This window comes from Pelophylax lessonae (assembly GCF_965119305.1).
Source record: "Pelophylax lessonae genome assembly, chromosome: 8".
In the NCBI taxonomy this organism is placed as follows: domain Eukaryota; kingdom Metazoa; phylum Chordata; class Amphibia; order Anura; family Ranidae; genus Pelophylax; species Pelophylax lessonae.
In genome coordinates, this window is record NC_138775.1 from 24,100,876 (window position 1) to 24,124,460 (window position 23,585).

A 23,585-nucleotide genomic window follows, 5' to 3' on the forward strand; every position below is an offset into this window, starting at 1 on the left:
CCCCGGAGTGCTGGCGGTGTGGCCAGTCTCCGGGAGATTTCTTCCACGTATTCTGGACCTGCCCCCATCTCTCTGACTTTTGGTCCGGGGTGCTTCAATTGATTGAAAAAGTTTCTCAGGTTAAACTTGATCCCAGCCCCAGAGTCTGCATTCTGGGTTTGCTTGATGACCTAGTGCCCCGGGTGGCTGATCGGACGTTGCTGGGTCTTTTGCTTTATTATGCCAGGAAATCTATTGTTTTGCATTGGCGGCGGCGATCGCCACCCACGGTACTGCAATGGAAGATACTGGTGAACTCGGTGCTTCCTCTTTACAAGGACACGTATACACATAGAGGCTGCCCGAAGAAGCATGACAGGGTGTGGAAGAAGTGGCTCGCCGATCCCTCTACGGCTGCGAGCGGCTGATGCGGGTCTCGTCCCGTCGCCCTAGGGCGGCCGGGGATGCCCGCGTCGGTCTTATTTAAGGTATTGCCCTCTTGTGCCTATGTCACATGCCTTGTGACGAGATGGCCCCCTGGGCGAAAGTCGGGTTTCATGGGAGGGAAGTGTTTGCCTTTTATGATGTCTTTGCTGCTAATGTTTTTCCATTTGGACCCCTGCGTGGGTACCGTGCCTTAATGCCTGTACTGCCTAGTAGTTCGGGTCAGTGTGGACCCTGGCACCGTAGTTTGTTTTTGTTGTTTTGTTTTCTTTTCTCTGTTGAAAACTCAATAAAAAAGATTTAAAAAAAAAAAAAAAAAACCTGACATATGCTCGATTCTTTGCATAGCTGAGGGAGCAGAGAAAACAGCTGTGGAAAACTCCCAGTAACTATAAACAAAATGATTACATTGTATCTTTCCTCCCCGCAAACGCCTATCAGCATTAATCTCCCAGTAACTATAAACAAAATGATTACATTGTATCTTTTCCTTCCCTCTGCCAGGGAGAAAGGAAGTTTAACCTCTTCTGACACTTGTTGCTTGCAAGTTAAAATCATTTTTTTTTGCTAGAAAAGTACTTAGAACCCCCAAACATTTTATATATTTTTTTTAGCAGAGACCCTACAGAATAAAATGGCGATTGTTGTAATATTTTATGTCACACTGTATTTGTGCAGCAGTCTTTCAAACGCAATTAATAAACTTTAATGAATAAAAAAAAAAAATGGAACAGTAAAGTTATCCCAATTTTTTTTTTTGTTACACAGAGAATCGTGAGAGAATCGTGATCTTTATTCAAAGCTAAAAAATCGTGATTCTCATTTTGGCCAGAATCGTGCAGCTCTAGTACCACCCAAGCACATCCAATACAGCAGCTTGAGGAGTTAGTCTTACTAAACTCAGGACTCTGCATTCACTATATCTGCTCTCACAGTGCATCGAACATGGAAATGCAATTATTTTAGTAAAATCTAAACTGCTAAATATCTTTTCTCATCAGCAGTATATGGCAGTCTAGTGACTTTTATCAGTGTCTGGTTAAAGCTTGTAGAAGGAGTTTTCATCCTCCCTTGATTGTCCTATGAGGGTGCAGGACCCCTGACCCTCTGTCCGGACAGTGCTGATTGGCCCTGTGCTGATCACATGCACTCTCCCAAGGAAAAAAAAAACACTAGCAATACACACAAAACTGAGTTTTTTTTTTTTTTTTTTTTAAAGGTGAGCTTTCTCCCCTAATTTTATTTTTGTTTCTTGTACTCCCAAGGAGGGCTCATTTCTGTTGTACATGCTATTCCCCCAGTCACAATCCTGTAACTCCCCTCTGTAGTTAGTTTTATGAGCAGCAGCATAATTATGCCCAGCTCGATATAGTAGGTGGACCCAGATGGTTTTTTTAGATTCCAAGTTCATATTGCATGATGAGTGACTGGCCAGGAGACCCCTGGTTTGTTACGCCTGCCCCTGCCTGTGATTGGCAGGCCATGCAAATCTGTACTCTGCCTGTTTGCATCACTGGAGATGTAGTGATCTTTCCCCTTGCAGAGGTGGCAACAGCTAAAGTCATCCTTCCGGTGCCAGAAAACGGTACGTTTTTCTTAGGAAGGTGTTACTGGGGATAAAGTGATTTGTAAAGGTTCGATTTTTTTTTTTTTTTTTTTTTTTTTTTCTTACAAATAACAAACATGTTACACTTACCTGCTCTATGCAAGGGTTTTGCACAGAGCAGCCCCGATCCTCCTCTTCTGGGTGCCCCGTTGCCGCTTCTGGCTCCTCCTTTTTATCGGCTGCCCTCACGGAGCACCGCTTTCCATGGGGACATCTGTGCGGGTGCACTCCTGAGTCCCGCTAGTGCATCCATTGACACAGACAGCAGGACTCGGCCCCGTCCCCCCACGTCACTGGATTTAAATGACAGCAGTGGGAGCCAATGGCCCCTACTGCTCTCAATCTATCCAATGAGGACCCGAGACAGCGGTGGAGCTGCTGGGCTCATGCTTGTCGCTGGAACTTTCGGATTCAGGTAAGAATAACGGGGAGTCTGGGGGGCAGCTGCAACCAAGAAGGTTTTTCACCTTAATGCAGTGCCATCTTAAGAGCATTAAAGGGCGCTGGGCAATGCAGTGCACTGGGGTACCACCTACACAATCACCCACAAGAAAAAAAATTAAAATTATCGATAAGGTGATATTTATTGGTACAACAGTGCCAAGCTAATGACAGCTTCCAAGTTCGGCGGCTGGGTCTGGTGAACACACACACACGGACGGGAGTCAGACTACTGTGTGTGCCTGTTCCCATGGAGGCGGACAGGCATTCCTGCAGTTGTGGGCTCCTCCTCCATGGCCCAAGTGGCCTGGCAGCAGAGCAGGACCGACAGTCGCTTCCCACCTGCAAAATTTGGCGGTGGGATGCACACGGGAATCGGGACTAAAGCTTGGCTGGGCAGGTGGGGCCCCTTGGGCAAGTGGTGCACCCGGGCAACTGCCCAGCATGCCCATTCGGTAAGATGGCCCTGCCTTAATGTATAGAATGCATTAGGGTGAAAAACCTTAAGACTTTACAATTCCTTTAAAAAAAAAGTTACTTTTTAAAATTTGTCAGTGGTTAAATGGAGTCTGGGGAGAGGAATCCGAACTATTGAAATCGCCCCTGAAGTTGCCAAAAGTAGTGCAGGAACTACTTTTGGAAATCCTGTGGAGCTGCAGCGATTCGGAGGGTGCTGTTGCCAGCAGTTGGCATGCGATTTGACATGTGAAATTACCCTGATGGGAAAGGGGGCTTAAAGTGGATGTAAACCTGATTCAATGAAATTTGGCCTTGGCACAACTGTCTGCAGTGTTTTCTTAGCTCTCTCCAAAGCCCTAAGTCCCGTGTCTTTCTGTTTTGTTGCTCTGTTATCAGGATGATAACTTCTGACAAGTTCTCCCTGAAGTTTGTGTTGTGGGAGGTTGCTATAAATAGATTAGCAGAGAGCTAGTTATGTCAAAGCACAGCTCTGCAAGTCTCTGCCTATTTTGAGGGGAGGGGGGGTGCCTTTCCTCCAATCAGCAGTCTTAGCTGTATGCCAAGAATCCACTCCCAGTGCTGAACAGGAAAAGACAATCTCTAACAGGATGTGCACTTTATAAAGAACTTATAAAGCTGAAGACAGCAGATATGCATGTACAACTTATGTAGGGAGATTTTTTTCATCTCTATGTATCATCTGAGGCTGTTCACTTCACTGGGGGTATATGTGAGGGTTTACATCCACTTTTAAGGCAACTTTAAAAGTGAAGGGGGGGGGGGGGAGAATCTACACCCATTTACCACAAGTTCTTACATCTATCTTCCCAGCACCGCCCTGATCATCACTGGTGCAGTCCCCCCATCCCAAGATTTATATGCAAATACCTACTTTCTGAAAGTCAGCGTTTTGCATATGGCCTGGCATGCTCTATGTCAGTGTTTCTCAACTCCAGGGCACACTAACAGGCCAGGTTTGCAAGATAACTGAAATACATCACAGGTGATATCATTTGCTGCTCAGTGATTGCAGTACTCTAGTCGGCATCTCCCCAAGGTAATAATTAAAATCTGGCCTGTTAGTGGGCCCTGAGGACCGGAGTTGAGAAACACTGCTCTATGTCCATAAGACACACAGAATGGGGCTCCGCCCCCAGCTCCCTCCTCACTGGTTGTGATTAACAGCAGCAGGAGCCGTTGGCTCTCACTGCTTTTTCTTAGCCAATGAAGAGGCAGAGACCCAGGAGAGCAGCCGCTCTTGTGCACATCGCTGGATTGGGCTCTGGTAAGCATTGAGGGGTTGCATACTGAAGGTTTATTACCTTCATGCATAGAATGCAAGGGTGTAGAGCTTGGTTAAGGGAGGAATATGCCCCCTATAAAGTGTTGTATATAATTTTACTTGTAGTTTTTTTCTTTTATTTATTTTTTAACAACTAAACACAACTAAATTTCTTTAATACAATCCGTCATTGGAAGATTAATATGCAAGTGGTCAGTGGTATTACTAAAAAAAAAAAAAAAATACCAAAAATTTGGTAGAAGTACACAATGGACTTCTATCTTTCCATATTGAGAAATTGTTTTGCAGACAAGGTAATGTATCCAAGAAAGTTACCTTCCTGCGCTCAGGTGTTCTGCTCGAGGGAAGACCGTGTCTTAACCACTTAAGCCTCGGAAGATTTTACCCCCTTCCTGACCAGGGAGTATTTTGCGATTCGGCACTGCGTGACTTTAACGGACAATTGCGCGGTCGTGCGACGCTGTACCTAAACAAATTTGACGTCCTTTTTTTCCTACAAACAGAGCTTTCTTTTGGTGGTATTTGATCACCTGTGCGATTTTTTGATCATGCGCTATAAACAAAAAAAAGCTTCAATTTTGCAAAAATAACAATATTTTTCACTTTTTTTTTTACATGAAATTCCCCCAAAAAAATGTAAAAAATCAACATTTGATTGATGTATGATCACTATTTCTACACAGGGGAGAATGACAGGCGGCTTGTTTACACTAGCCGCCTGCCTTTCTCCCTCTCCGGCGATCGCCGAGTGACCGGCGGACCCGATGTCACACGCGCGGGGGGGTCCGTGACCGAGCGAGAGTGCGCCTCCGGCGGCGCACGCTCGATTCCCCAGAGCCTCGCAGGCTAGTGACGTGTATATATGCGTCACTTTGCCTGTGAGGGGCTGACCGCCGCAGTATATGTACTTGCGGCGGTTGGCAAGTGGTTAAGCCCCGTACACACGATCAGATTATCGAACGATCTGTCGTCCGTTTTTTGTGGCATGCTAGTCTGATGTGGAAAGTGAAGAGGTTTTTTTCATAGGAATTTTCCTGTACAACAGAATTCTACTTCAGAAGTGATGTCATGTGTTGGATTGCTTTGTATGTGTTCTTTCATCTCTAAGCATGCCTAGTCTAGCTCTTACGATTTTTTTACGTTGAAATCTGTACTAATGAGACGAAAATCGGACATTGTATTACGGACAACAAAAATTTTATAGCCTGCACACCAGGATTTTGTCAGCCGAAAAGTCGGAGTCGGCTGTCGAAAGCACCATACTAACAATCCGAAAATCGGGCAGATCGGTCGTTGGACGAATTTTCCCTACAGATTTTCTTATCATGTGTACGGGCCTTAAGACTTTGACAATATCTAGAGTCTTGTTGCCCTCTCAGGACCATGGGTATCCAAAGGTGCTACAAAACCACGAATAACAAGAGAAGGGCGCACGGACCCTGAATGCCGGTCTGGTGAGATATCTGACCATGTTGCAGACTATTCTAATGGGAGTTCTTGATTCCCTGTACTGGAGTATGTTACATGAAACAAGGATGTGCTATGATGCGTAATACTTGGCTGTGCTCATGTGTCTGGATCGCCTTTCCCTCTCCTACACAGAGCGGCTTTGTGCACGAGCCTCCATTGTAGTAGCAAAGTCCCGTATGTCACGCAGGCTCGCTCCAGCAACGCTTTTGTAGGAAGGGAATTCCCTGACAGAGACGAGGGGGGGGGGGGGGTACCAATGAGCCTGGAGTTCAGCAGGAGGCCACTAGGTCTCCTGGTCACTCCAAGATATAAAATGTTTCTTCCTGCCCTGGTATTTATCAGTGACGGTGAAGCATTTGTTTAGTTTTACAAGATGGTAAAATTAAGATGCTAAATCTGCTGCTGGATGGTAATGAGTAATGTAGATTTTTCTTTTGTTTACACCCTAAAGGCTTCATGTACCCTGGCAGCTCCTGAATGTGGGGAAACTGTGAAAAACACGTTTTCCCACGGTCAAAACGTTCCAATTCCATGTTCAGGAGAGGGCGGCAACCCCCCCCCCCCCCCCCCAAACATGGGAGCTCCTAAACTCTGCTGAAAGCCTGTGTGTACATGGACACCGGCTTATATGGAGTTGGGTTTAAGAGCTTTGGCAAAAAAACACCAAAAGTTGGGTTTAGGAGCTGCCAGTGTACATGAAGCCTAAAGGTGACCCTCTGGTAACCTTAAATGTTTAATTTTACTTTTGTAAATGGTAAACTGTTACATAGCAATATGCTTAGAATCGCATATGGCACATAATTATCTTTATAACGGTAATATCGTGGCCACATTATTATTATTCCTTTTTTTTTTTTTATTGCAAATGTGTATTATCCCCACCCAGTGTGTGTGTGTGTGTGTGTGTGTGTGTGTGTGTGTGTGTGTATGTGTATGTGTATGTGTGATATATATATATATATATATATATATATATATATATATATATATGTGTGTATATATATATGTGTGTGTGTGTGTGTGTATGTGTGTATATATATATATATATATATATATATATATATATATATATATATATATATATATATATATATATATATATATATATATATATATATTGTGAGGGATTAGCTCGGTGGTAGGCGTATGGGTGACCCCTTTGGGGGTGCGTTTTCACAGAGAGATAGCCGAGCAGAGGTTGAAAACAAGACTGATTTATTCATGCAATTTACTTCACATAATTGCAAGCGTCAAAACAGCCAAAATAAAATAAAAGACAAAATAAATCCTTGCCTCTGTGGGCGGCTACCTTCTCACGCTGGAACCTACCTAAGAAGTCTTCCCAACCTACTGTTGGGCCGACACTGCTGATCCTACAGCAGACACTCAAATGTCCATTTGTTTGCTTTTCACACAGCACAAACATTGTCCATTGAACATGTCCCTTTGTTTTCTTTCACACAGCACATGTTCATTTATTTCAGGATCCTTTACTCTTCAGATTCTTCACATTGAACACAGTTCATTTAACAGGTCCCTTTACTCTTCACACTCTTCACATGGAACACTTTGTCTTCTCACCTTTTAGACGTCTTCACTCGTGGTTACCCTCCTTAGCTTCACATCGCTGTAGGGGGTCTTCTCCCATGCTCACCAGCTTGTCGGGAGGCACACATCCGACTGTCCCCCTCTCCCAGCCCACACGGCGACAGGCGGCAGCAGTCCTTCTCCCATGCCCACACGGCGTCGGGAGGTACACGTATGTCTGTCCTCCTCTTCCCAGCTCACACAGCGACAGGAGGCAGCACTCAATAGATTTTCTCTGGACAAATTATAGAGGCCTTGATCTCCTCATTCTGAACAGCTGAATGGTTTTCAACTTCCTGCTGGCTCTTTTTGCAGCCAACACCCTATAGTATCAGTGAATTTTTCAAAGCAGGTGGGAATGTATCTCCTTCCTGTGACTACATTCCCAGATTTACCTGACTTCCTGTCACAATATATATATATATATATATATATATATATATATATATATATATATATATATATATATATATATATATATATATATATATATATATATATATATATATATATATATACACACACACACATTATATATATATATATATATATATATATATATATATATATATTGTGTGTGTGTGTGTAACACATGCAACCAAAACAATTGACATGTTTTCAGGATGTATGAAATACTGCTTGGATCTTGAAGGAATTAGGCCGGCCATAGATGGTACGATTTTCTTTGGTTGCAGGAAAAAAAAAATCGCTCGGTTTCCCCCATCAACACAGTCAGAACCCTGCTGTGTTCCTCTGGCGGGGAGGGAGCCGTGACCCTGCCAGAAGAACAGTGATAACACGGAAATATCCGACAGGCTGGTTGTACCCACGTTGATCGATTTGGGTAAATTCAGCCTGCCCATAGATGGTTAGAATGTCGGCCGGGCCCTGCTGAAGCAGCCGAGATTCGATTCGAACAGTTTATGGCCAGCTTTACACCCCAAAAGCTTGGCCTGAAAACTTGGATGTTCGTACAAATTCAAAAAATACCACGGACAGTACTTGATGTGTTTTTTTTTTTTGTAGTCTTGGGAGACGTCTGATATTTTGTTAAATGTTTATCTGGGATTTTTGTATAAATGTTTAGTGACCTCACAGCAGGCTAATGCCAGGGGGGAGGGCATTTTGTGAAGCTGGAAGGTTACATCCTTTGTCTGTGTTTCAATCTCAAGAGAAACAATCGCACCGTATACACAGGACCTTTTCTGTACCTGGAAGCATTCAGGTGTTACCTGGAACCGGTTTTATATTAGCTAACACATGTGAGAAAGCAGTTTGTGGAACAATTAATATGCATTTGTTACCCTGAGGAAATTGCTAACACTGCTTTGTCTCCAACAATTAAAGTGATTTGTAAAATGTATATATACAGTGGATATATAAAGTCTACACACCCCTGTTTAAATGTCAGGTTTCTGTGATGGAAAAAATGAGACAAAGCTAAGTAATTTCAGAACCTTTTCCACCTTTAATGTGACCTATAAACTGTACAACTCAATTGAAAAACAAATTGAAATCTTTTAGGGGGGGTGAAAATTAAAAACGAACAAAATGTGGTTGCATAAGTGTGCACACCCTCTCATAACTGAGGTGTAGCTGTGTTCCTAATTAAGCAATCACATTCAAAGTCATGTTAAATAAGAGTTTGTACACACCTGCCATCATTTAAAGTGCCTCTGATTAACCCCAGATAAAGATCAGCTGTTCTAGTAGGTCTTTCCCTACATTTAAGGCCCCTTTCACACACGAAGTCCGTTCAGATCCGCCTGTCAGTTTTTTTGGCAGATCTGAACGGATGCCCCATGCATCTCTATGGGGCATCGGATGTCAGCGGAGACATGTCCGCTGACACCCGATCCGTCCAAGCCGGACGGATGGAAACCCTATTTTCCATCCATCTATCGCAGGGGTGTCCAAACTATGGCCCTCCAGCTGTTCAGGAACTACAATTCTCGTCATGCCTAGTTATGTCTGTGAATGTCAGAGATTGACAATGCCTCATGGGACATGTAGTTCTGCAACAGCTGGAGGGCCATAGTTTGGACACCTCTGGTCTATCGCATCGGTAAAAAACGGACAGGCGGTCCGTTCTCATCCGATTCCCCCATAGAGATGCATGGGGACCTGACGGCTCTGTCTCCGCACACAGCATGGAGACACAGCTGTCATCCGCCTGCTCAGCGGGGGATTGGCGGATCGATCCCCCGCTGAGAAAAACAGAGTCCACCTGACGGACTGCCGTGTGTGAAAGGGGCCTTAGTCGCATCCTACAGCAAAAGCCATGGTTCACAGAGAGCTTCCAAAGCATCAGAGGGACCTCATTGTTAAAAGATATCAGTCAGAAGAAGGGTACAAAAGATTTTTTTTACCGCGATTTACAGGCGTTTTTTGTGCAGGCGTTTTTTGATTGAATAGAGACCAATGGAAAACGCCTGTAATCTGCCCAAAAAGAAGCTCATGTACATTTTTGAGCGTTGGGCATTTTGCTCACAGCGTCAAAACACTCAGATGTGAACAGGGGCCATTGAAATGAATAGGATTTGTCTTGTTGGGCGTTTTGAGAGCTGATCCTAGAGCAGAAAAACGCCCCAAAACGCCTACATGTGAACGGAGCCTAAAGTAGCTGCAGGAATATCTGGCAAGTACTGGCTGTGTGGTACAATGCGACAACAATCTCCCATATTCTTCATATGTCTGGGCAATGGGGTAGAATGGCAAGACGGAAGACTTTTCTTACAAAGAAAAACATCCAAGCCCGGGTACATTTTGCAAAAACGCATCACATGAAGTCGCCCAAAAGCACGTGGGGAAAATGTTAGCCCACGTTCACATTGATCCGATTTTTGCAATGTCAAATCTGAGCCGATTGCTGGCAATGGCACCGACCGGATTTGTGCAACGCCGACTTTGCAGAGCCGCACCGATTCCCCCAAAGTTGTTTCTGCACTACTTTTGGAGACTTTGGGGGGGGGGGGGTGATTTCAATATAAATCTGTGCAGAAACCCGCACAGATGTCGGTGACATTGTCCCCAAAGTCGGACTGAAAATGCTGGTTTGAAATCGTGCGAAAGCTGCTAAACTCCTACGATTGGAAGCCTGCTTCATTGTGAACCTAGACTAATGGTCTGATGAAACCAAGCTTGAACTTTATGGCCATCATTTTTGTTTTCCTTCAGCTGGAACAGAGACCTTAGCCAAGGTAGAGGAAATTTCGAACAGTTCCAAATACCAGACAATATTTGCACAAAACCTTCAGACTTCTGCTAGAAAGCTGAACATGAAGAGGAACTTCATCTTTCAGCATGACAACGACCGAAAACAAACAAACATCCAAATCAACAAAGGAATGGCCGAGCCAGAAGAAGATTTAAGTTTTTTGGAATGGCCCAGACCTGAATCTGATTGAAAATCTGTGGGGTGATCTGAAGACGGCTGTGCACAGGAGATGTCCTCGCAATCTAACAAATTTTGGAGTGTTTTTGCAAAGAAGAACGGGCAAATATTGTCAAGTCAAGATGTGCCATGCTGATAGACTCATGTCCAAAATGACAGGATGCTGTAATAACATCAAAAGGTGCTTCAACAAAGTTTTTAAGGGTGTGCACACTTATGCAACCATATTTTTTAGTTTTTTTTAATTCTTACTTCCCTCCACCTAAAAGATTTCAGTTTGTTGTTCAACTGAGTTGTACAGTTTATAGGTCACATTAACCACTTGCTGACCGCTTACTATATATATTTACACACACACACACACACACACACACACACACACGCAGGGTGGCTTTTACAGGCAAAACAATGTATGGATACGTTGTTTGCTTGGCGGCAGCTAAGGGGCAAGCGCCCGCCGCCGCGCTTCCGCCCCCGATCGTCAGCGGGGAAGCCGAGACGTGTCAGATGGCTCCGATTGCCGCCTGACACCCGCGATCGCTCCCCACTGAGAGAGAAGGATGGTCAGCTGTTGTAAACACAGCCGACCATTCTTCTCCCTGGAATGATCATAGAGCGCCTGTGATCCTTCTATATAGGATCACATGTCTCTATGGTCATTTCAGAAGCCACACACCCCCCCCCCCCCAACAGTTAGAATCACTCCCCTAGGTTCACATTTATTCCCCTTGATCACCCACAGGGTTAACCCCTTCCCTGCCAGTGTCATTATTACAGTGAGTGCATATTTTTAGCACTGATTACTGTAGTAATGTCACTGGTCCCCCCAAAAGTGTCAAAAATGTCAGTTAGTGGTCCGAACTGTCTGCCGCAATGTCAGTCCCGCTAAAAATCACAGATCGCCGCCATTACTAGTAAAAAAAAATAAAAAATGACCTAAATATTTCCCGTAGTTAGTAGACATGATAACTTTTGCGCAAACCAATCAAAATACGCTTATTGCCTTTTTTTTTTACCAAAAATATGTAGCAGAAAACAAATTGGCCTAAAATGTTAAAAAAATTTGATTTATTTTATTTATTTATTTATTTATTATTTGAGACTGTCGTATAGCAGAATGTGAAAAATATTATTATTTTTTTTTTTTTTCAAAATTGTTGCTCTTTTTTGTTTATAGCACAAAAAATAAAAATCGCACAGGTGATCAAATACCACCAAAAGAAAGCGGTTTGTGGGGAAAAAAGGACGTCAATTTTATTTGGGTACAGCGTCGCAACGACCACGCAATTGTCAGTTAAAGTAACGCAGTGCCGAATCGCAAAATAGGGCCTGGTCATTAAGGGGGAGAATCCTTCCAGTCTTAAAGTGGTTAAAGGTGGAAAAAGTTGTGAAATGATCCAGGTCTAGTTTTTTTTTTTTTTTCTTGCATCCTAGAAACCTGACATTTTAACACGGGTGTGTAGACTTTTTATATCCACTGTATGAGTATGTATATAAAGTGCATCTCACAAGATTAGAATATAATAATAATAATGTTATTTATTTCAGCAATTTAATTCAAAAAGTGATATTTTATAAAGATGCGTTACACACAGAATTATATATTTCAAGCATTTCTTTCTTTTCATTTTCATGATTATGGCTTACAGCTAGTAACACCCCAAAATCCAGTATCTCAGAAAATTAGAATATTACATAAGAGCAATGAAGAAGAAAAAAACAATCATTTTAATACAGAAATGTTGGCTTAGTGAAAAGTCTGTCCATGTACAGTATAGTATGCACTCAATACTTGGTCGGGGCTCCTTTTGCATGAATTACTGCATCAATGTGGCGTGGCATGGAGGCAATCTGCCTCTGGCACTGCTCAGGGGTTATGGAAGCCCAGGTTGCTTTCATAGCGGCCTTCAGCTCATCTGCATTGTTGGATCTGGTGTCTCTCATCTTCTCCTGACAATACCCCACAGATTCTCCATAGGGTTTAGGTCAGGCGAGTTTCCTGGCCAATCAAACGCAGCTGGTCAGCAGAGGGAAGCATGAAGTGCTGTAGAATTTCCTGCTAGAGGGCTGCAATGACTTTGGACTTGATAAAACACAGTGGACCAACACCAGCAGATGACATGGCTCTCAAAATCATCATGGACTGGTGGAAAATTTAGCATTTAATTTGGAAATCAAGGTTCCAGAGTCTGGAGGAAGAGTGGAGAGGAACAGAATCCAAGTTGCATGAGGTCCAGTATGAGGTTTCCACAATCAGCCCCAACCAAGTATTGAGTGCATACTATACTGTACATGGACACTCTTCAGTAAGCTAACATTTCTTTAATAAACGCATCGATATAAAATTAATTTCACATTTTAAAATTAAGGGTCATTTCACACGGGCGTTCTGATCAGATCCGCCTGTCAGTTTTTTTAGGCGGATCTGATCGGATGCCCCATTCAGCCCTATGGAGCAGCGGATATCAGTGGAGACATGTCCGCTATAGAGAGCAGCGGGAGCTGTGACACCTCCCTCTCCGCACTGCAAGCGGAGACGGAGCTGTCATCCGCCGGCTCAGCGGGGATCGGCGGATCAATCCCCGCTGAGCAGCACGGATCCGCCTACGGAGACGGACCGTGTGAAAGAGCATTAACTTTCTGTTGATATTCTCATTTCATGAGATGCACCTGTGTGTGTGTGTGTGTGTGTGTGTGTGTGTGTGTGTGGTATGTATGTATGTATGTATGTATGTATGTATGTGTGTAATAAATAAATATATATATTTATTATTATATAGTATTTATATAGCGCCGACAGTTTACGCAGCGCTTTACAACTTGAGGGTAGACAGTACAAATACAATACACTTCAATACAGTAGGAATCAGAGGACCCTGCTTGTTAGAGCTTACAATCTAATCTTTTTTTTTTTTTCTGTAAATTGAAAATAAAAAGATGTTATACTTTCCTACGCTGGTCCTTGGTATTACAGAATGGTCCCTTGCCTTTTTTGGAGATCCTCGTTGGCACTCGCCGATCCTCCTTCCTGCAATTGCTGCTGGGCTGTGTGTGTCCATAGATGCACACAGCCCTCGCTCCCTCACAGGATTTGACTGACTATGGCTCCCGCTACTGTCAGTGTCTTCTGTGAGGAAAGCAAGTAAGAAGAGTGGGGCCTGCTCAGTCCTGCGCCCCCCCCCCCCCACTCCTCACTCGCTGCGATTGCCATTGGCTCCTGCTGCTGCCTCTGTTCAATGAGGAGAGAGATAGCTGCTGCTCTTGTGCACATTGCTGAATTGGGCTTGGGTAAGTAAGGGGGGCTTACTTTAATGTATAGAGTGCATTCAAAAAACAAAACAAAAAAAACCTGCTTTAGAACTGGTACCAGTATAAGAATCTTTTCCTGTTTTGAGAGGAAATTGGAGCATTTGGAGGAGATGACTATGAATACAGGTATAACACAAACAGGCAGGCAGATCACAGGCTCACCAGAAAAGTTGCTCAGCATCATAACCCACCCTCGGACATCTATTGATTTCCAATGCCTTGGTAATGCATTGGGAAAACCGTGGCAGCATTGGTGCTGCTGTTGGGGGGGGGGGGGGTGCAGTCTACAGCCAGGTGAGCAAATGGAAAACAATAGAAAAGATTGTGTTGGCTGGCATTAGTAACAGCAGTTTCAGTTCTAGAATAGCATTTGGCATATTTGCATTTTTTTTTCAGAAAGCCTATACTTGTGAGAATTTTTGGTCCATGCAAACATTTTATTCGTTGGATGTTTAATTGTTGCCTATTTCCTCCTGATTTCAGGACCTAACTGTGAGCTATGAATAATTCCTTGGAAAACATCATTTCGTTTGAGGAATATGTCCGCATGAAGGCCCGGACGGTCCCGCAACACAGGATGAAAGAGTTCCTGGACTCCCTGGCTGCAAAAGGGCCAGATGCTCTGCAGGAATTTCATCAGCCTCCGACGAGCACCATGAGCACCATGGTGTATCAGCAGGGAGCCAACTGCATTTACACCGACAGCACGGAGGCGGCAGGATCACTGCTGGAACTGGCTTGTCCCGTCACTACGAGTGTCCAACAGCAGACCCAGGGGGAGCAAATCCAAGTACAGCCTCAGCAGGTGCAGGTGATTGCCAGCTCTGCTTTTCATTTCTACTGTTTACAGCCATTGTTAGTGCGACTGATTTCAATGTGGCAATACTGAAAATTTTCTAAACGTCTGTCTAAATTTGTCATGAAGCACTGGGTCATTTTGAAAAGGATCATTAAAAAAAAAAAGTATGCATTATATCTAGACATATTTATCATGCAGTTGATGATTCTTTGAAGTGACCCTGATGTTCATGCACTGTCACTGCCGGCACCGCCATCTCTGCTGTATTTAGGAGAAACTACCAGCTGAAGAAGCTTTGCAATCCGTCACTTCTAGAAATATTCATTTCATGGTCCCTTTGCACGTAGTGGTTCAGTCTACCAACTCCTTCATCACTGTGTCTCATAGAGGGCGAGTAGGAGGAACCAGGGCAGGCAATGGGGGGGACCAGGAAATCAATGCTTCTGCAAGTGTCAGAATCAAAGGATTCTTCAGTACAGCAAGGATTGGTAGCATCATAAGCAGAGTGGAAGACGCAAGTTTTTAAAGTTGCTTTAAGAATTAATCTAACATTTTTTTTTTTTCATTCCCCCCCCCCCCCCCCCCCCAAACCACTGTTCTTACATAGATCTTGCTCTGAGGCCTCTGGCATTGTTTACTTCAGGGGTCTCCAAACTACGGCCCTCCAGTTGTTCAGAGACTACAGTTCCCATCATGCCTAGTCATTCTGTGAATGTCGGGGTTTTACAATGCCTCATGGGACGTGTAGTTCCGCTGTTCCGTGAAAAAAACCTACCCGTGAGAAATGCCTACCCTCGTCGCTTCCGGTGCACGGCAGTGTGTGTAACGCGAGCGGTTACATTAAAACAGCTCGGCTGCAATATGAGTCATCTCCGCTCCTATCCCTGTCACTTCCCTGATCTGGGCTAGTAAATATAAAAGCGGCGGCGGGTCTATGAAAAGATAAATCACGGAGCCGAGAGCCGCTTTTATATTTACTAGCCGAGATCAGGGATAGGAGCGGAGATGACTCATATTGCAGCACAGCTGTTTTAATTTAACCGCCGCGCTACACACACTGCCGTGATCATTTCATACCCTTCGTGAATGCGCACTTGTCGGCTCCTCAGCTGTTCAATTACGTCTCCGGAGCTGTGAGCATGCGCACTGCTGCGCTGATCAGCTGTTCCTGACATGAAGTGACGAGGGTAGGCATTTCTTACGGGGTAGGTAATTCTCACGGAACACCGCAACAGCTGGAGGGCCGTAGTTTGGAGATCTCTGGTTTACATCTCTCTACTGGCTTATTGACCTGACAATCCGTGTGTGCAAAATTCAGCTTGTGCGAGGCTGGTAGATGGGATCATTGGAATAATAAACTGGTGAAGGATGTAAACAATCAAAGCAAGTTCTACTGTAGGGAAGTAATAGGGATTTGGGGGGCTTACCACAAATTAGCCCCACTAAATGTATTTTAATCTATAATCTCTCCCATGATCTCCACATTTTTGGGTCATTTATATCCCATATAGTTTTTCACAATCCCACGTTGCATTTTTTGTTTTTAAAAAAATAAAAAGGCAAATACAAGATAAAATAGAAGGCTAAAATATTGGTAACCTTAATTTGATTTTGCTGGATTTAGTCACAAGAGTCTCCAGTAGGAATTCAGAATTTTAGTTCCATAAACACAAATAATAATGATACTAGAAATAAAAAAGAATAAAGACAAATTCCATCAGGTTCCACCTCTGGCCATAATTACTCAGGGTTTTTTGCCTTCCTCTGGACCAGGGCTGCTGCATATTTATTATTAAAGAGGTTGTAAATCTGAAAAAAAAAAATTCTCTTCTTTTTGCAACCTGTAAGAGAAAGACATAATGAGCTAGTATGCATCGCATACTAGCTCATTATGAAATTCTTACCTTAGAACGAGCCCCCGCCGTGCCATCCGCTTACCTCTATGACGGGCGACATGTCCAGTCGCCCGTCTTCCGGGATCGCGGCATCCGGCCATCTGATTGGCCGGAGCCGCGGTGACGTCACTCCCGCGCGCGGGAGCCGATGGTCACGGCACTGGCTGCATGTAAGGTAAATATCTCCTAAACGGTGCATGTTTAGGAGATATTTACAGTACCTATAGGTAAGCCTTATCATAGGCTTACCTATAGGGAAAAGTGTCAGAGGAGGGTTTACTTCCTCTTTAATGACTCATAAGGAATAATTATTTCTACCTAACCCCAAGCAGTTGGATCAATTCCCCCGAATATAAACGTTATACTCAAAAGTGTAAAAATCTATCGGCGCAATAAATGTATAATATCAAAAATAAATCTGTGATAAAGCTGAAAACACTAAATTGTGATCCCACTACACAAAAAAGCAAACAGGTTTACCAATCCATTTACCTTGGACTTGTAAACGTTATACTGTCTTTATTAAAGTAGCCCAATCACTGAAATACCATATAAGATTTAACATGTTAATATAATTTTAAGTGTGTGTTTGTTTTTTTGTTTTTTATAATCTGCTGCTTTCAATAAAATAAAATCAAATGATCCTTTTTTGATGCACTTTCCAATTGTGTTCTGGATTTGTCACCCCGTCACACAGGCTTCTGATGGGGACTACAAGCAGCTGTTCCAACACGCGTTAACAGGCATGGTCTACTGTTACCATCAGGAAACCCACCCTGAGAATTGCCATGCTGGCATCACTGAAGTACATGAAGTATGTAGACAGGAAGTGGCTGCAGGGTATTAGTAGTACTGAGATACAGCAAAGGATGAAAAAAGTTGTAAACAAATATGCCATTTAAAGGGTAACTCCACTTTTGTGGGGGAAAAAAAATTGGCAAATGAAATATATAAATCTAGTGTATACAATTGAGACTCAAGTCCCATTGTAATTGAACGTTATTAAAAATGTCCTTTCCTTTTCTTTCTGAGCTCTGTAATTTTCTGTAAAATGCAATATGGCTACCAGGAGGCGTCCTGTACACAGGTGGTACATGGCGTGCCATCCAGAAATGTAATTTCTTACTTTGATTTGGCTCATTGATTTTCCCAGAAATCTGCACTAAGATAAGTCTGCAACAAAAATGTAATTTTTGGTGAAATACTCCCAAAGGGAAAGCATGTCTAAAGGGATGCAGACCCTGTCACTTTCCTCACCTGAGCCCTGCAGGTGCAGCAGCTGATTGATAGTTCTAAACCCACTCCCATACTATAGATTCACTTTGCACAAACAGTTTCTTCAGAATAACAAAAGGTAGGAATCTGCTGCAAAGTATAAAATCCCTGCAATGCACATAGATGACTCAGAGGCAAATGTTTTTTATTTCTCAACACAAGTGGAGTTGCGCTTTAAAAAATGGCAGTTGTTTGACACATAGGGGTTGATTTACTAAAACTTGAACGCACAATCTGGTGCAGCTATGCATAGAGACCAATCAGCTTTCAGGTTTTTTTTTTGTCAAAGCTTAAAGGCTCGTACACACTATAAGAAAATCAGGCGAACATTTTTGTCCGAGGAACATTGGTACGATTTTCTGATAGTGTGTGCACCACTTTTGACAGCCGATTCCGACCTTCCGAATTAAAATTTCCAAAGGGACAAACTTCAAAATGCTTCTCGAACGGGAAACAGAGCGAGCGATTTTTCGTTTTACGGTGTACCGTTTTCGCATGAAAAAAAAATCAAGTGAAAGATTGCGCACGATCAGAAACAAAAAAAAAAAAGCCTTTGTTGTATGAGAATTTTCGGACATTATTTCCTTACTGGGTTCCGACTTGCTGTGAAACAATTAGAAAAATTGGACGATTGTTCGCCAGATTTTCTAACAGTATGTACCCCACTTAATTGAACAAGCTGAAGATAGAAGCTGATTTGGATACCATGCACAGCTGCACCAGATTTTGCTTTCTCTGGTTTTAAAAAATCAGCCCCATAGTGCTTTTGCAAACCAAATGTCATTCAGTTGAGGTTTACATCTTTTTCTTTATAATTGTGGATAACATTGGCTGTAAGAAAAATTAACAAATTCTTTTTAAAAGAGGAATAGGAATTTCTTTTTAGGTACTTAAGTTGCATACAAATCCAACTTTGTGCCGGTTCAAATTTGTGCAATCACAGAGATCGCATGTAATTCGGAGCGCACTGCTCCTAAAATTACATGCAATCTCATGTGCGGTGCAAATTTCAGCCATGCAGTTTGTATGGCTGAATTTGCACCTCAATAGCACTAAACACGCACATGACCCTTTTTTTTTTTTTTTATCCGCAGCAGAATCGGATCGCATGGTGGTTCACACTAGTGCGATCCAATTCTATGCGAACTTGCAGATCTCAACTGGGGGTGTCGTTAGCTTTTAATTGACACCCCCTGTGTATCGCATATGGCAGTGTGGAATGGCTGGAAGAAGGGATGGCGCACTGCAGTGAACTGCCAGGAGTGCGGATGTGATGCGGGAACACGCTACATATTCGCAGCGTTCCTGCATCGCACAAATGTGAACCGGGACTTAAAGAGGTTGTAAACACGTCCAACTTTTTTTTTTTTGGCAACCTGTAAGAGAAACACATAATGAGCTAGTATGCATTGCATACTAGCTCATTATGCAATACTTACCTTAGAACGAGCCCCCGCCGTGCAGCCCGCTTTTCTGTATGACGGGCGACATGTCCAGTCACCCATCTTCCGGGATCGTTGCACTCCCGCGCACACACGTGGGAGCCGACAGTCATGGCACGGATCTCTGAAGAAATGGCACCAGCGGCCGTTCCTTCAGAGCGCATGTGCCAGTGACGTCACTGGCTGCATGTAAGGTAAATATCTCCTAAACGGTGCATGTTTAGGAGATATTTACAGTACCTATAGGTAAGACATATCATAGACTTACCTATAGGTACAAGTGTCAGAGGAGGGTTTGCTTCCTCTTTAAGAACAAACCCACAGAACTTATCTTGTTTGTAACCCAGAGACTGCCTGTATTCCATAGATTACTATACCACACCAAACAACCGCCTTAGGAAATTGTAAACTATGTCCTTCTGGCCTTTTGCACTGTCCTTGTGATTAAAAAAAAAAAATGGGTTCCTCCACCAAATGCTTATATTGATATAGAATATACATGTACAGATTTATTAGGAGACCTCTAAATCCTCCTTTGTAGCAAGTGCCCATGTGACATAAGAAATTGTCTGGTTTGCCGCATTTAAATTATGTTGTATGACTTCATTACTGTTTTTTAAACGCCTGTGTTGCTTTGTATAGTTCACTTTACTTGTCTTTGTTTCAGTTTATCTGTTTTCATTCATTCTTATTGGCCAAATCACTTAACTTTTTTTAACTGTTTTTCAGTCAGAGCTCCCTTTTTATTTACTGATGGTAAAGCCGTACCAGTAAATGCAAGATGGCATTTTAAGCCCAAATTGCATGAGTGACTGTTGATCACATTTTTAGTTTTGTAAGTGCATAAATTCCTTTGACAAATTGCTCAGGCCTAGACCCCGCTTTGGTTTGCTGTGATCTCTAGCCAATTGTGTGTTGCTGCAATCATCCAAAACTGAATTTGCAACGCTGCAGTTGTGACGGATGAATTTTTAGCTAATGGTGACCACACACACACACGGTTGCCCACAGAGCACAGTTAAGTGGGGATCGGTTTGGAGGAATCAAACATGAAAATTGGAAGATTGATTTCAGAATCCTTTGTGCAGTTTGGGCTTTATTATGGCCTAAGACCTCCCAAGAGTTGTTAGTGGCTGAGTTTCCGTTGTTGATTTCAGATTCCTGAAGCACTCATCAGGCCCTGGACACTCCACCCCGCCCCTCATCTGAATCGAATCAACCTCTCCCCCGAGGGGTCGCAGGACTCTGGTATTTCAGAAGATTTGTTGGTCAGTTTCACAAGGGCAGTCTAGTGGTATTTATATTTTTCAAGTTATTAAAGCAGCTTTCCACCTGAAATGAAACATTATCCACAATAAAGCAATCCTAACTGGTGGGAACCTGGATGTTGACATGAACTAGATGAAGAGATTTTTGCATGGTGGTGTCTCTGGATGAGTTCCAGGAGCTGACACTTTTTTCTTTTAGGCCCCTTTCACAAGAATGATCCGATCAGATCCGCCTGTCAGTTTTTTAGGCGGACCTGATCGGATCCTCCATGCATTCCTATGGGGCAGCGGATGTCAGCGGTGACATGTCCGCTGCCATCTGCATCCGATCCTGTCTGTGAAATCCGGAAGGATGGAAACCCTATTTTCCATCCGTCCAGGGAATCCGATTGGATGGGATCGGATGAGAACGGACAGGCGGTCCGTTCTCATCCGATCCCCTATAGAGAGCAGCGGGGCTCTGACACCTCCCTCTCCGCACATAGTGCGGAGACGGAGCTGTCATCTGCCTGCTCAGCGGGGATCGCTGAGCAGGGAACGGACCGCAGCAGGCAGCGCAGTGTGTGAAAGGAGCCTTGGGTTTGTTTTTTCATGTACCTTTTTTGTTTGACACCTGGTCTCCAACTTCCTAAAGTGGAGTAGTCAAGTGAAAATTATGCTTTTACCTATGAGGCAGATTAATTTTTGACAAAATGATGCCTGCAGGACCTTTACAAAAAAATCTGGATGAAAATAGATATATGAAATGTTCCACTAAAAATAAAATGTTTAGAAGAGGGGGCCACACCCAGTGTACAAAGGCCATCAAGCATTTTATTTCCTCATACAAGTCAGAAAAGACAAGCCAAAGTGTTTCAGTGGCAACAAGGCTGCCTAAATCAGATAATAGAACCTTTAAAATATCATTAAAGGCAAAACTTTTTTCTAAGCCTCGTACACATGCAACGATTGTTGGCCGACCGATCGGCCGTCTTTTGTCCAGTGGTTGAAATGTGCCTAGACTGCACACAAATTTTTTCCGCCAACAAAAACCAACTTCAGAAGTGATGTCATGTGATGGTTGACTTTCCGTGTGTTTTTTCTTCTCTGAGCATGCCCAGTCTTGCTCATCTGATTTTTGTCTGCCGAAATCTGTACTGACTGACGAACAATCGGCCGTTCTGTTGACGGCCAACAAAAATTTTATAGCATGCACACCAGATTTTTTGAGGCCGAAAAGTCGCAGTCGGAAGCATCATACTAACAAGCCGACAATCGGCCGATCGGACGTTGGCCAAAAATTCACGGCCAACAATCGTTGCGTGTGTACGAGGCTTTAGTTTTGGATAGGAGTGGAGATGGATTAGAACAATTGTGAGTTTTTATTGCTGTCTGTGTCTCTGTTAGGGAGATTTATTCTCTCTATCAGGGATGAGCTCGGGCGTGTTCGAGTTCGTACGTGCCTGATCCCGCCAGGAAGCCGACACTGCACTCCGCTAATCACAGGCAGTGAGACATTTCCTGATCCGCAGCTGCACAGATAGGGAAATGTCTCACTGCCTGTGATTAGTGAAGTGCAGTGTCGACTTCCTGGCGGGATCGGGCATGTACGAACTCGAACACGCCTAAGCTCATCTCTAATCTCTATTTGTCCTGTTTACCATTATCATTGAAAGTAAAAGAAAATCTCACATTTTTGGTTTTCCCCAGAAAAATAATAGAGGGGAAATCTTCCAATGGGGGACACTAGTTTTAGTGACCTGGGGGTCCCTAAGGAAGGAATTCCCTTAATTTGCAGGGACTTCCTTTCACTTCCTGTTTGGCTCTGGGACAGGAAGTGATGGGAATTCTCTACAATGGGACACAGATGGCAAAAAAATAAAATTTGATGGGTTATAACCCTTTCTGAAGCCCCGTACACACGATTAGATTATCGAACGATCTGTCGTCCGTTTTTTGTGGCATGCTAGTCTGATGTGGAAAGTGGAGAGGTTACTTTCATACGAATTTTCCCGTATGACAGAATTCTACTTCCGAAGTGATGTCATGTGTTGGATTGCTTTGTATGTTCTTTCCTCTCTGAGCATGCCTAGTCTTGCTCTTAAGATTTTTTTCAGACTAAATCTGTACTAATGAGACGAAAATCGGACTTTGTTTTGACAGACAAACATTTTATAGCCTGCACACCAGGATTTTGTCGGCCGAAAAGTCGGAGTCGGCTGTCAAAAGCACCATACTAACAATCCGAAAATCGGCAGATCCCTCGTCGGACGAAATTTCCCTTCAGATTTTCTTATCGTGTGTACGGACCTTTACTCTATCCAAAATGGGGGGGGGGGAGCATTTTGCCTATAGTTGTACTTTAATAGGTGAATCCTTACCTTTCAGATGTTAATGTTTTACCTTATTTGGGTCCAGCACTCCTGAATCTGAACAAGCTGGGAAGCACTGAAGAAAGGGGACACTTTGATGTTCCCCCAAAACACATTGGCTTGTCTTTGATGAAGATAAAATGCTTAATAGACACCTGACATACCATTTGGTGTGGTGTTGTCCTTGTTTTAAATATCCTTTATATCTACACCTGGAGCCACTTTTAGATGCTCAAGATCTCCCTATCCATAGACGATGCACCTCTAATATATGAGATCCAATGCCTCTTACCCATACACCTAGAATATTTATTTAAAAAAAAAAAAAAAGGCAGTGATCTCACTTTATGCAATTTCAGAGACGGTTAACTGCACCTAACATGCACAAGTAAGAATGGGGCTAAACAAATGACAGCTCTTATGGCACTTTTCCACTGCAAGTATCGGCTCGGCCCTGCTTGGCCCGGTTTGCTTTTCCACTGCTGGTACCGCATGGTACGGTGTTGGAACGGTTCGGTAGGGTACGGTATGGTTTGCTTTTCCACTAAAGTAGTACTAAAGTT

The 23,585-nt window shown here is 43.3% G+C and overlaps 1 protein-coding gene across 6 annotated transcripts in view; it reads left to right on the forward strand.

Annotated features, from left to right (window-relative positions):
* The window catches only part of QRICH1 (glutamine rich 1), a 99,015-nt gene that overhangs the window by 23,531 nt on the left and 51,899 nt on the right, over positions 1-23,585 (forward strand). Inside the window, exons 2-4 of one of the 6 annotated variants that reach the window (XM_082265355.1) lie at positions 14,476-14,803; positions 17,384-17,500; positions 20,561-20,686. In XM_082265355.1, the coding sequence (XP_082121481.1) occupies positions 14,492-14,803; positions 17,384-17,500; positions 20,561-20,686 (555 nt within the window). In that variant the 5' untranslated portion in view covers positions 14,476-14,491. The remainder of the gene's footprint in view (positions 1-14,475; positions 14,804-17,383; positions 17,501-20,560; positions 20,687-23,585) is intronic. The other 5 variants (XM_082265356.1, XM_082265358.1, XM_082265357.1 and 2 more) reach the window with 5 other exon arrangements.